The following is an 11450-nucleotide window of genomic DNA, read 5'->3' on the forward strand; positions in this document are numbered from 1 at the left end:
CAGATTTTATTATTATACAACTTGGCCTTACTGCGGATACTGAAACTACAGTTCCCAGAATTCCCTTCTTCTTCTCCTTGAACTCGTTTCCCAAACTACATCCGGTCTCTCCTACAGCAAGGTACAGTGACAGTTGTTTAAACACTTGAACGACACACGGGAATATTGTTTTACTTTATTAATGTCTCTTTTGAAATGTAGTCAAATGCTCGTCAATCGCGGGTCTCGACTGCGCTGTTTGTGCAGCTGTGTAGTTTACAGCAGCAGAGGAAGAAGAGCAGGATGGAGGACACTAACAGGACACACCAGTCTGAAGTTTGCTAACATCACACAGGTGCAACACTGGGGTACAGTAGCACCAACACGCTTCTACCACAGTGATTTGGAGGACTTGTACAAGACCGAGTCTGTTCAGAGGTATCTCCAGCAGCTCATGGAGGAGTACAGAGACGTCAGAAAGAAGTTACAATATGCACACCTCAGCGAGACGGATAGAAAAGTGCTTATCAAGAAACGTGCAGAGCTGCTGCCTCTGGCAATTGTGTTTGATACTATTGAACAAACCTTGAAAGACCTCGAGGAAGTCCTTTCACTTCTGCATAGTGAGTATGTTTTTTGTTTATGTCACTAACAATTGTCAAAATATTTGTATTTTATAGGAAATTAATTTCTATAAGATGCATGTAATGACTAATAAACTCCCAATTCAGCCACACATGGACTTCAACTGTATTTCTGATGTTTTCCAGGAGTCTATAATAAGTCTGCAAACTATGAATTTAAGGTATTAACACTATTAGAATGTATTTAAAGTAACTAAGGCTATTGCCGTCTGTATTACTGTCCATGTTCTTGTACAAAACATTTCCTGATGTCCTTTTTTATTGCATCAGAACATTCAGCCTGTATTTCCAGCTGTAAATTAGCTGATTTTTCATTAATAATATTTGTAAAAAGTCATTCTTAAATTGCAGATGCAATCAAAATATGTGAGACTGCTGCATTCCTTTGTGACTGCAGGTTCAGCTGGTACCAAAGATGAAGATGAACAATTGACCCAGCTGTTGAAAGAGGAGGAAGTGCAAATCTCCCGCAAGATTTTGGACTTAAGAGAAGATGTAAGAACACAAAGGTACGATCAGACATGTGTAGAAATGTATTCTAGAGCCGTTAATGAGTGAATCTTCTTTCTCTTCAGTTGATCAAAGCTCTCATTCCCACCGACCCTCTCGACGCCAGTAATATTTTGCTGGAGGTTGTATCAGGACGAACAACAGGAGGTATGAAAGAATTGTCACTCTCTGCTTAACTGAAGCCTTATATGGCAGGTAGATACATCTCTGCAACAACAACAACAACAACAACAACATACAGTGTCTTTTCTTAATATCTGTTTATGTGGTTTCAGGTGACATCTGTCAGCAGTTCACCAGAGAAATGTTTGACATGTACCAGGGCTTTGCTTCTTACATGAACTGGGATTTTGAGATTTTTAACTACACGACTGCTGAGTATGGTAAGTTGTTTTGTATTACTACATCATTTATCTGTACTGAATATCATTTCATTTACATTTGAAGCGTCTTTTGAGGTTTTTGAATGAAGCGTCAAATGTCTGTCTGTCTGTATATTTTATGACTCCATCATAGGGCTGGGCAATATGACCAAAATCTTCTATCCCAATATACTGTAGATAATTTCATATCTCAATAACCATATCTATCACGTTTTCTGGTAAATCAGTAATAAATAGTCTATATGAAAAAATGTGAAGTGAATGAAAAAGTGAAGCCTATTTTCACGTGATTGAAATCAGTATTTTCTAATTTAAGAAGTAATGGAGCTTCAAAGGGAGAGAGAGAAAGAAAAGGTCAACTATTGCACGCAAAATAGTTTCTGTAAGTTATTAATAAGAGTAATTTGAATGTTCCATCCATCGTCTACCGCTGGTGTCAGGTCGCGGGGGCAGCAGCTCAAGAAAGGAACCCCAATCTTCCCTTCTCCGGGCCACATCCTCCAGCTCCGACTGAGGGATCCCGAGGCGTTCCCAGGACAGTGAGGAGATATAATCTCTCCACCGAGTCCTGGGTCTTCCCCGGGGTCTCCTCCCAGCTGGACATGCCTGGAACACCTCCCTAGGGAGGCACCCAGGTGGCATCCTTACTAGATGCCCGAACCACCTCAGCTGGCTCCTTTCAACGCAAAGGAGCAGCGGCTCTACTCCGAGTCTCTCACGGATGGTTGAGCTTCTCGCCCTGTCTCTAACGGAGATGCCCATCTGAGAAAACCCATTTTGGCCGCTTGTACCCGTGATCTTGTTCTTTCGGTCATGACCCAGCCTTCATGACCATAGGTGAGGGTAGGAACGAAGGTCGACTGGTAGATCAATCTCTCGCTCCATCGTCCCCTCACTCGCGAACAAGACCCCGAGGTACTTGAACTCCTTCACTTGGGGTAAGGGCTCATTCCCTTCCCGGAGTAGGCAATTCTCCGGGTTCCTACTGAGAGCCATGGCCTCAGATTTTGAGGTGCTGATCCTCATCCCAACCGCTTAACACTTGGCTGTGAACCGATCCAGTGACTGTTTAAGGTCACAGACAGAGCAGCGATGAGATCCTCAGGCCACCGAACTGCAACCCCTCTCCTCCACGACTACGCCTCGATATCCTGTCCGTGAAAATCACGAACAGGATTGGTGATAAAGCGCAGCCCTGGCGGAGGACCAACATTCACTGGGAACGAGTCCGACTTAGTGCCGAGTATCCGGACACAACTCTCGCTTTGGGCGTACAGGGATTGGATGCCCTCAGAAGTGACCCCCCTCACCCCATACTCCCACAGCACCTCCCACAGTATGACCCGGGGGACTCGGTCATACGCCTTCTCCAGATCTACAAAACACATGTAGGCGTACTCCCAGGCCTCCTCCAGGATCCTTGCGAGAGTGAAAAGTTGGTCCGTTGTTCCACGACCAGGACGGAATCCGCATTGTTCCTCTTCAATCCGAGGTTCGGCCGAACCCTCCTTTCCAGTACCTTGGAGTAGACTTTACCAGGAAGGCTGAGAAGTGTGATACCCCTGTAGTTGGCACACACCCTCTAGTCCCCCATTTTGAATAGGGAAACCACCACCCCAGTCTGCCACCCCCTAGGCACTGTCCCAGACTTCCATGCAATGTTGACGAGACGTGTCCACCAAGACAGCCCCTCAACACCCAAAGCCTTCAGCATTTCTGGATGGATCTCATCAACCCCTAGGGCCTTTCCACTGTGGAGTTGTTTGACTACCTCAGTGACCTCCATCAGGGAAATTGACGATGATCCCCCATCAGCTTCCAGCTCTGCCTCAACCATAGAGGGCGTGTTAGTCGGATTCAGGAGTTCCTCAAAGTGCTCCTTCCACCGCCCGATAACCTTCTCATTCAAAGTCAGTAGGGTCCCACCTTTGCTTTACACAGCTTGGATGGTTCCCCGCTTCCCCCTCCTGCGGTGCCGGACGGTTTTCCAGAAGCACCTTGGTGCTGACCGAAAGTCCTTCTCCATAGCTTCCCGAACTTCTCCCACACCTGCTGCATTGCCTCTGACACGGCTTCGAGTAATTTGAATGTTAACGTTATGAATGAAGCTTCAAAGCTCCTAGCTATTCAACTATACAGCCAGTTATTTTTGGAATTCAAAAACTTCTCAAAAAAGCTGAAATAAATAGTGAACCTATAATTTCTCAGTTTCCAGTGTTTTGCCAGAGGGACTCATTGCTCTCTTGTTCTTATGTATTTCTAGTGTAATTTATCTCCACAGAAACAGAAAAACGTTCGATATAGCTTCACTAATGCAGTGGTTCCTAAAGCAGGGGGTGCAGAGGGGGTGTGCAATAACCATAGGATATTTTGACCTGTCTCACTCAGGTGCAGTAATTACTGTAAAGGAGCCGTCGTTAATGTTATCAGTTCCACCTGTGCTTTTCTCGCTCGAGGCAAAGTGTAACCTTGTGTCCTGACTCGCCGGTGTCTCTCAGGTGGCCTGCACCACGCAGCGGTGAGAATAGCTGGGGAGAATGTGTACAGACATGTGAAGCATGAAGGAGGAACACACCGGGTGCAAAGGATCCCTGAGGTGGGCCTCTCCTCCAGGATGCAGCGTATCCACACGGGAACCATGACGGTCATTGTCCTGCCTCAGCCAGTGGAGGTACACCACTTATTAGCATGATTAAAAAGTATGCCTTGCCTATAATATAAAAAAACCCTGAAGATGTAATGTGGAATGTGGAAATGATTCCATTATTTGGTGCTACATTCTTTTTTTTTTTTTGTCCTGCATCTTCATAGTTTGACGTCCAAATTGATCAGAAGGATCTTCGCATCGACACTTTCAGATCTCGAGGTGCTGGGGGCCAAAGTGTCAACACAACAGACAGCGCAGTGCGCATCGTTCATCTTCCCACCGGTAAAACGTGCCAGAATAGTTATCCACTATTCCAGATTAGAGCCGGTTCTGCTCTCGTGTCGTATAAACAGGAGGCCTCGTCATCTATCTTCACGCTTATCAACAGGTATTACAGCCGAGTGTCAGCAGAGTCGCTCTCAGCTGAAGAACAGAGACACCGCCATGGGTGTGCTGAAGGCCCGGATCTACCAGAGCATCATGGGTAAAGACACGGAGCAGAGAGATTCAGCGCGAAAGCAGCAGGTGAGTGATCTCCACACAATGTGAATGATAGTCACAGATCTTTTTTTCTTCATTCTTATCCCTTTGATCCCACGTCCTACAGTTGGGCACACGTTCTCAGTCAGAGAGGATTCGTACCTACAACTTCAGCCAGGATCGTGTCACAGACCACCGGACTGGATATGTTACGAGAGATATTAAGGTAAGATATTAGGATTCTGCATTAATCATAAGAAACCTGTGCATTTTGTTTGTTGTCCTTGTCATTTTCAACCAGCAGATGACACAGTTGACTCTTTCGTGCATTGCCTCCTTTAATTCTTTATCTCCACATCTTAGTCGTGAGTTAAAATGTGTTGTGCTCCATGTTTAGGAGTTCATGAAAGGAGGAGAAGCACTCCATGATCTGATCTCTGACGTACGTGAACATGCAGAGAGGGAGGCTCTTCTGGAGCTGGTGGAGAGCAGCAGGCTGAAACCTCCAGAGTCTGGACAATCTGCACACTGACACATTGACCGACACCCCTCGCAGTACTGTGACTGCACACCAGGGCTGAAATATACATGATATGAATGTATGCTTGTACAATAGTCTTATTACAAAATGTGCAACGTTGGACAAACTGCACCCACTCATAATCAAGTATGGAGTTTTTATTTTTGTAATAAAATATTAAATTATGTGTTTTGTGTCATGGTAATACCCTGAATAACGCAATAGCTTTATAAATGACTACTAAATATTTATAAATTATCAATACTATTAATTTAATTGCATTTTCAGCATTTAAGCAGTGGTGGAGGTAGTATTCAGTAAAATAACGAGTACCACACTGTTAAAACACTCTAATTGAAGTAAAAGTATGTAAATATAATCAGGAAAGTGTACTTAAAGTAATCAATTCAGAAGAATACCAGAAGAAGACTGTTATACTATATCACTGGATAGATTTAGATACATTAAAGTAGTGAATCCTCACATTAGTGAAGCTTGAATGAACCATCAAAGATTAAACAATTAAAATAGTTGGCAATTAATTTTCTGTTCAATTAAAAAGTGCAATATTTCCCTTTGAAATGTAGAGCAGTAGAAGTATAAAGTAGCAGGAAAGAAAATTACATTAAATGTGTACTTAAGTACAGTTACTTTCCACCACTAAGTACATATTGTTCTCAATTTATTTTTAGCTTTTGTGTGTTTTTAAGTCTTAATGAAACCTGACCTGGCAGTTTGTAGTGTTTCCTAAATGAGCAGGAGGCTGCACTGCTGCTGAAACTTTGTATTACAGGAGAGGAACGCTGACTTTTTATATTGAATGTAAACAGACATCAGTGCTGAGAGAGAGAGAGAGAGAGAGAGAGAGAGAGAGAGAGAGAGAGAGAGAGAGAGAGAGAGAGAGAGAGAGAGAGAGAGAGAGAGAGAGAGAGAGAGAGAGAGAGAGAGAGAGAGACCTGTTTAATGTTTACCTACATTCAGTTAAAATGTAAAAATCATTTCCAGACTTCTGGTCATTTATGGAGATCACAGCCAGATCTTTAATCATTTCTATCTTTACTGCTTTATGAAAGTATGACAATCAAGTATTGCAATATTGTTTCCACAAAGATGCCTTTCTAGCTTTTCATTACTTACAATGGTAAAAAAAATAAATGGGAAATACAAAAGGTTATTGGAATTGCTCTGTATAGATACATCAGGATGAACGATCACGTCCGTTAGCAATTAATCTGCCGATTAGTTTCTAGATTGATCGATTCTTAAAAAATGTCCATTTTAGCTTCTCACAGTCCAAAGTGATGCATTTAAATGTCTTGTTCCGTCAGTCCAAAACCCAAAAATATTCACTTTAATATGATGTCCAACAAAGTAAAGCAGGAAGTCTCAGAGACTGAAAAAAGCATTTTCTGCATGAAAAATTACTTTAACAATTAATCGATTGTTAAAGTAATTGGCGATGATTTTCCTGTCGATCGACTAATTGTTACAGCTCTAATATTGTATACATGAGATAATAATATAAAAGTGTTGCGCACCTTAAGACAATAATTGACAATTTATTTTAAAGAAATAGCATTTTTACTTTTCAAGTTTCTCCAATTTGTCCTAAAAAAATGTTGTTGAAAAAGTTGTTCATCTTCAAAACAAAAAACACTCCCAATACATTTAACAACAAAAATTAAACGGTGCTTAAAAATAGAAAAAGTTCATGTCTCTGCTGACACTCGGCTGTTGGGAGTTCTGAGAGAAGCATAAAGAAAGAGTTTGATTTGTGTAAGCGTCTCCTGCATGAAGCTGTTCTGGGATTGGGTCAGTCGTCCTCGTCGTCTCTCTGTCGGATGCTTCTGGATTTGCCGTTGTGCGTCTTGTTTTTCCTGAATGAAGTGGGTCCGCCTTCCTCTCCGAGGGAAGTGATGATGCGTTCCTTGAACGTTTTATTCTGTTTTGGCTCTGCCGGCAGGATGGCTGGAGCGCAGACGATGTTTCCCTCCACCTGGGGCAACTGTAAGTCCACCTTGGCACTGGAGAGGAAAGAAAAAGAACAGTTAGCTACGAGCACATATATCTAGTATCATGATCAACCATTCAAACAGCACTTACTATGGATCCTCCTCTTCCTGGATCTCTTCCCAGGCCCCATATGGGTTGGCAGATTTTGGTCTTCTGACTCGCGTCTTCACGGGTGCCACCTCTTTCTCTTTCTTCTCCTCTTTCTCTTTCTTCTCCTCTTTCTCTTTCACTTTCTCTTTCACTTTATTCTCCTCCTTCTCTTTCTTCTCCTCTGGTGCAGCTGTTAAGCTTTGGACATATTCCTCTTTCTTCATCTCTTCTTCAGCCTCCTCTTTAGGAGCATCATCTCCCTCTTTATCTTCTCCCTCCTTTTCTGAGGACTCGGCTTCTGCTTTCCTTTTCTGCAAACAAGGAGGAAAAAGTATGAGTTCTGGAATAGCAGAAGTCAAATTCTTAACGTGTTCTCATTCACAGCCAGGACTTCCTCTCACCCTGAAGTTGATCTTTGGGTATTTGGACTTGCTGGCTGGCTTCTCCAGGGACTTCAGGCTCCTGAGATGCCGGGGCCCCGCTGGAGCTCTCCTCTCCCCCTGAAGGCGGCTGAGGTGCTGAAGGCTCCTCCTGACTCTGTCCCGCGTTGTTGGATGCAGATGCTTCACTTGAAGGAAAGCCTGGAGGCTTCTCCCAGCTGGTCTCTGTGAGGTGAGGGAGAGAGAGCATCAGACCATCATCTCCATAAATAATTATATAGAAATAATATTACAATTAATTTTAGATGCATTAAAAAAAGAAAAGGTTCCACCTGCAGTCTCTGAGTTGTAGTAATATTTATAACCATCAGGACTGACCGCTTCCATCCAAGAACCGCCTTCAGAGCTCTAAAGACAAACACAATAGTAACGCATAAATTCACGTCATCAGCTACTAAAATCAACATACTAAAAATGCACAAAAACAATATTAACCTCAGGCTGCGCAGAGGCAGAGTTTTGTTCGTGGAATCCCTCTGGATTTTGCCATTTAGATTCTGTAGTTAAAAGACAAAGACAACAAAACCATGTTGGAGAGAGTCACACAAATCTTGTGTGAGTATGCTGATGTACAGGACGATGTTTGCGTACCTCTAGTCATTGTGTTGTAATAGTACGCGTGTCCATCATCCGTCCGGCCTTCAACCCAGACCTGCGCTCCTGCTTGGCCTCTGGGCGCCCTGTTTGCGTTCTGTTTCTTTTGCTGTTTTTTGGGCTGGGGTTTTGCGTGGGGACCTGCCTTGGGACCTGCCTTGGGACCTGCCTGGGGACATGCATGGGGACCTGTCTTGGGTCTTGCCTGGGGTCCCACCTGAGTTCTTGCTTGATGTTTTGCCGGAGGTGTTTCCTGTGGTTGTGGCTCTGTTGTTGTTGTTGTTTCGCATGGTGAACCTGATCCTAACACAAAAACACATAATTTAAAAAAGTTATAAGTAGCCCGTGGGTTACACAATATTTCAGTAAAATATCAAGCATTTACCTGCTGCCTCCCTCTCCATCCTCTTCAGATCCTCCTGATATGCCTTCAGCGCAGCCTCCTCCATCGCTGCGAACTCTTTACAATTACGTTCCTCCTGCTTTGCCTTGTCCATGCTCTTCTTTTTAATCTGCAGAGGGTGAGATAAAATGTGATGAGAGGCAGCAGCTGGTAGCCAATAAGAAGAGAGCTGTAGAGTCAGAGTGTTATGTCTGGCCCTTATCTCTCCTGCGAGTCCTGAGGACGATGCCAAGAAGTTGTTTTCATAGCGGTGTGCCACTGAGGACCCTCGTTGATGAATATAGATTATAGGCAGGGTTCGTTCAACATGTTATTCTCATCTTTTAGGTTCATACTTGTATTTTGGGTTTCTAATAGAACTAATGTTTTAATGTTTGAAAAACATGTTTCTCATACCATCTGTCTAAATATACCTGTTCACAAAGTTAGATCTCAAGCCGTGGGTGGAGATACTCAGCTGGAGGGCAGTATATTCTAATGAGCCTGCATGTGACATAGGAACGGGAGCCAAATCTGAATGGGTTGTTGAATCCCACTGATCTAGGCAACCAACAAAAAAGTGACTGGGTTGTCTTATTTCACAGTTTGAGGGTTGATAGGCACTCGAGATACAGCACAAGCAATGAAAAATATATTTTCAAATATGTCCCTTTTTAACTCAAATGGGGAACAAAATTAAATATTTTATAATTTGAAAGGCCCCGGAGGTCTGGCATCAAAAATTATACTGACTTTAAAGTCTTTCTTTGATCAATCTAATGTTCAATTTGATCTAGACTAAAGCCTGTAAACCTTTTTTACTAAAGCCACCTGACTCACTGTGTGTAGCACCTATCCATTTGAGTGAATAGGGAGGTCAAACTACTGAGTGTATTTGATTGTTTAGTCAGGACTGTCCCACCATAACCAAGAATATATGTATGAAAGTGAATACCTCAGAGATTTTTGCAGCCACATTTTCTTTGTGATTCTTCCCTCTTTCGTGGAACTCAACGCTCTGCAGAACAAACACGAGGAGACACATTAGTATTATATGTTCAAATGTCTTCAGCAACATGAACTGCATCTTTTGGCCTACTCACAGGCTTATTGTCCGCAATCCAGCACTTGCAGTACTGACAGAATTTCCTTGGTTGAGACTTCCAGTAGTCCGCCCTGAAAATACACAACAACGATCATTAGCTAACAAAACATTTGTGAAATACATTGCCTTTAGCCAGTGACAGCTAACGTGGCTAACTGGTCAAATTCCTGCCCAGGGTTGATTATTTAACTTTAATAATAATTATACTCAATTAACTTAAAGAACATGTATGTCAATGTATCTCAATACTTACATTTTAGGTCTTGGTGGTCAATATATGGCAAAAGGATTTAAAAGGAACCAAATAAAAAGACCGCTTCCCACATTTCAAGAATGACAACACTGTCCGTTGGTGATGACGTCATCGCCAGTCGCCGCAGTTGTCTTTTTTATTTTTTAATTAAATTGGACAAATTGCACTTTGACAATTAGAAACACCGTGCAAAATTAATACATCCAGACAAGCCAGGGGTGAACTGCAGACGGTGAGAAAAATAGACAAATATAAATACATTTAAAAAAGTAAATAATTAATAATAAAGATGCTACATGCTTAATAATTTACAGGCAACAAATGCCTGGTACAGTTTGTATGGCTTTTTTTGTGCACGATTTATTAATTTTTATGTACAAGGTGAAATCTTTGACAAAAGCCTTTGGCTTCGAATTAACACTTATGTATACAGCAATTGGCTTGAATAATTAATAGATTTATGATTATATCCCTTTTCCTCGAACTTCTTGTTATAGGTAAAGTATCCGAATATAACATGTCTATGAAAAAATGCAAAATCTTTGTACAAGATGTCACTGATAAACTTGGCAACATCATTCCATAGAGTAGTGACGATGCCAGAAAAGATGGACACGGTTTCAGGTTGAGCTGTGCAAAAAATAGAATTCAAATTTAAATAATCCTTAAATGTCTTGAGAAAATGCTTTGCAGGGTAAATCTTGTGTATTTTTTTTAAAGGAAGCGTTATTTGCAATAAAGTGTAAAGCAATGACAAAACCTTAACCAATATACTAAGCAAAGTTACTCCAATATGTAATGACATAAAGCTGTGTGGCAAACTCACAATGAAGCCTTGTTATTATTCTTAAAGTCTGGTGAGAAACACATTTTCCAACAAAGGGTGTCAACAGTATTAACCAAAGAAACACCAATATTATATGAAAAATCCTGACACAAAATCCCAGAAGCATCATCTCATCTCAATACCCAGAAAATAATCAGGCTTCTATCCTGAATACTATTCTGCCCTAGGTTTGTGTCTTTTAGTTTGTGGTCATTTGATTAAACATAAATGTATTCCGGTGAATGCAACATGTAAGCATGATATCAGCTCAAATAATGAAGGTATACAAATAGCTTGTGACATAGGATGCGTCTACAAAACAAGCTTAGATAAAATGCAGGAATTTCCCTTACCATTTTAATTCATATTGTGTTAAGTTTGCGTGCCCAACATGATCAACATTTGATGAATATTATAGTAAGACTATACTTTCTCATAATTAATACATATAAAATGGGTTGATTGGAAGTGCAGTGCATACCTTCCCATATGGTCTAGCGGTTAGGATTCCTGGTTTTCACCCAGGCGGCCCGGGTTCGACTCCCGGTATGGGAACTACCCGTTTTGGTTATAAGCTGGTTATG

The 11450-nt window shown here is 41.9% G+C and overlaps 2 protein-coding genes and 1 non-coding gene across 5 annotated transcripts; 2 read left to right on the forward strand and 1 right to left on the reverse strand.

The window, feature by feature from the left end:
- Positions 1 to 45: 45 nt before the first annotated feature.
- mtrf1 (mitochondrial translational release factor 1) lies at positions 46 to 5350 on the forward strand. Of its 3 annotated transcripts, XM_029444463.1 has the most exons (10): positions 46 to 121; positions 202 to 602; positions 1021 to 1118; positions 1199 to 1280; positions 1409 to 1516; positions 4015 to 4187; positions 4328 to 4445; positions 4552 to 4688; positions 4771 to 4869; positions 5041 to 5350. In XM_029444463.1, exons 2-10 carry the CDS (start codon positions 206 to 208, stop codon positions 5173 to 5175), a joined length of 1347 nt encoding a protein of 448 aa, XP_029300323.1. In that variant the 5' UTR covers positions 46 to 121; positions 202 to 205; the 3' UTR covers positions 5176 to 5350. The 3 variants fall into 3 exon arrangements, with proteins under 3 accessions (XP_029300323.1, XP_029300333.1, XP_029300340.1); XM_029444473.1 differs by lacking the exon at positions 46 to 121 and having other exon boundaries at positions 128 to 602; XM_029444480.1 differs by lacking the exons at positions 46 to 121; positions 202 to 602 and having other exon boundaries at positions 1063 to 1132.
- An 819-nt stretch (positions 5351 to 6169) lies between these two features.
- Positions 6170 to 10192, reverse strand: wbp4 (WW domain binding protein 4). The gene is given in 11 exon segments (XM_029444664.1): positions 6170 to 7187; positions 7267 to 7577; positions 7668 to 7694; positions 7696 to 7871; positions 7979 to 8054; positions 8142 to 8203; positions 8298 to 8603; positions 8686 to 8812; positions 9638 to 9700; positions 9786 to 9858; positions 10041 to 10192. Coding segments are annotated over 11 exon segments (1434 nt in total). The 5' UTR covers positions 10043 to 10192; the 3' UTR covers positions 6170 to 6976.
- Positions 10193 to 11349: 1157 nt separating this feature from the next.
- On the forward strand, positions 11350 to 11421 carry trnae-uuc (transfer RNA glutamic acid (anticodon UUC)). The gene has a single exon. It is a non-coding gene; the product is annotated as a tRNA-Glu (tRNA).
- The last annotated feature ends 29 nt before the right edge of the window (positions 11422 to 11450 follow it).

This window comes from Cottoperca gobio, chromosome 2 (assembly GCF_900634415.1).
Source record: "Cottoperca gobio chromosome 2, fCotGob3.1, whole genome shotgun sequence".
NCBI lineage: Eukaryota > Metazoa > Chordata > Actinopteri > Perciformes > Bovichtidae > Cottoperca > Cottoperca gobio.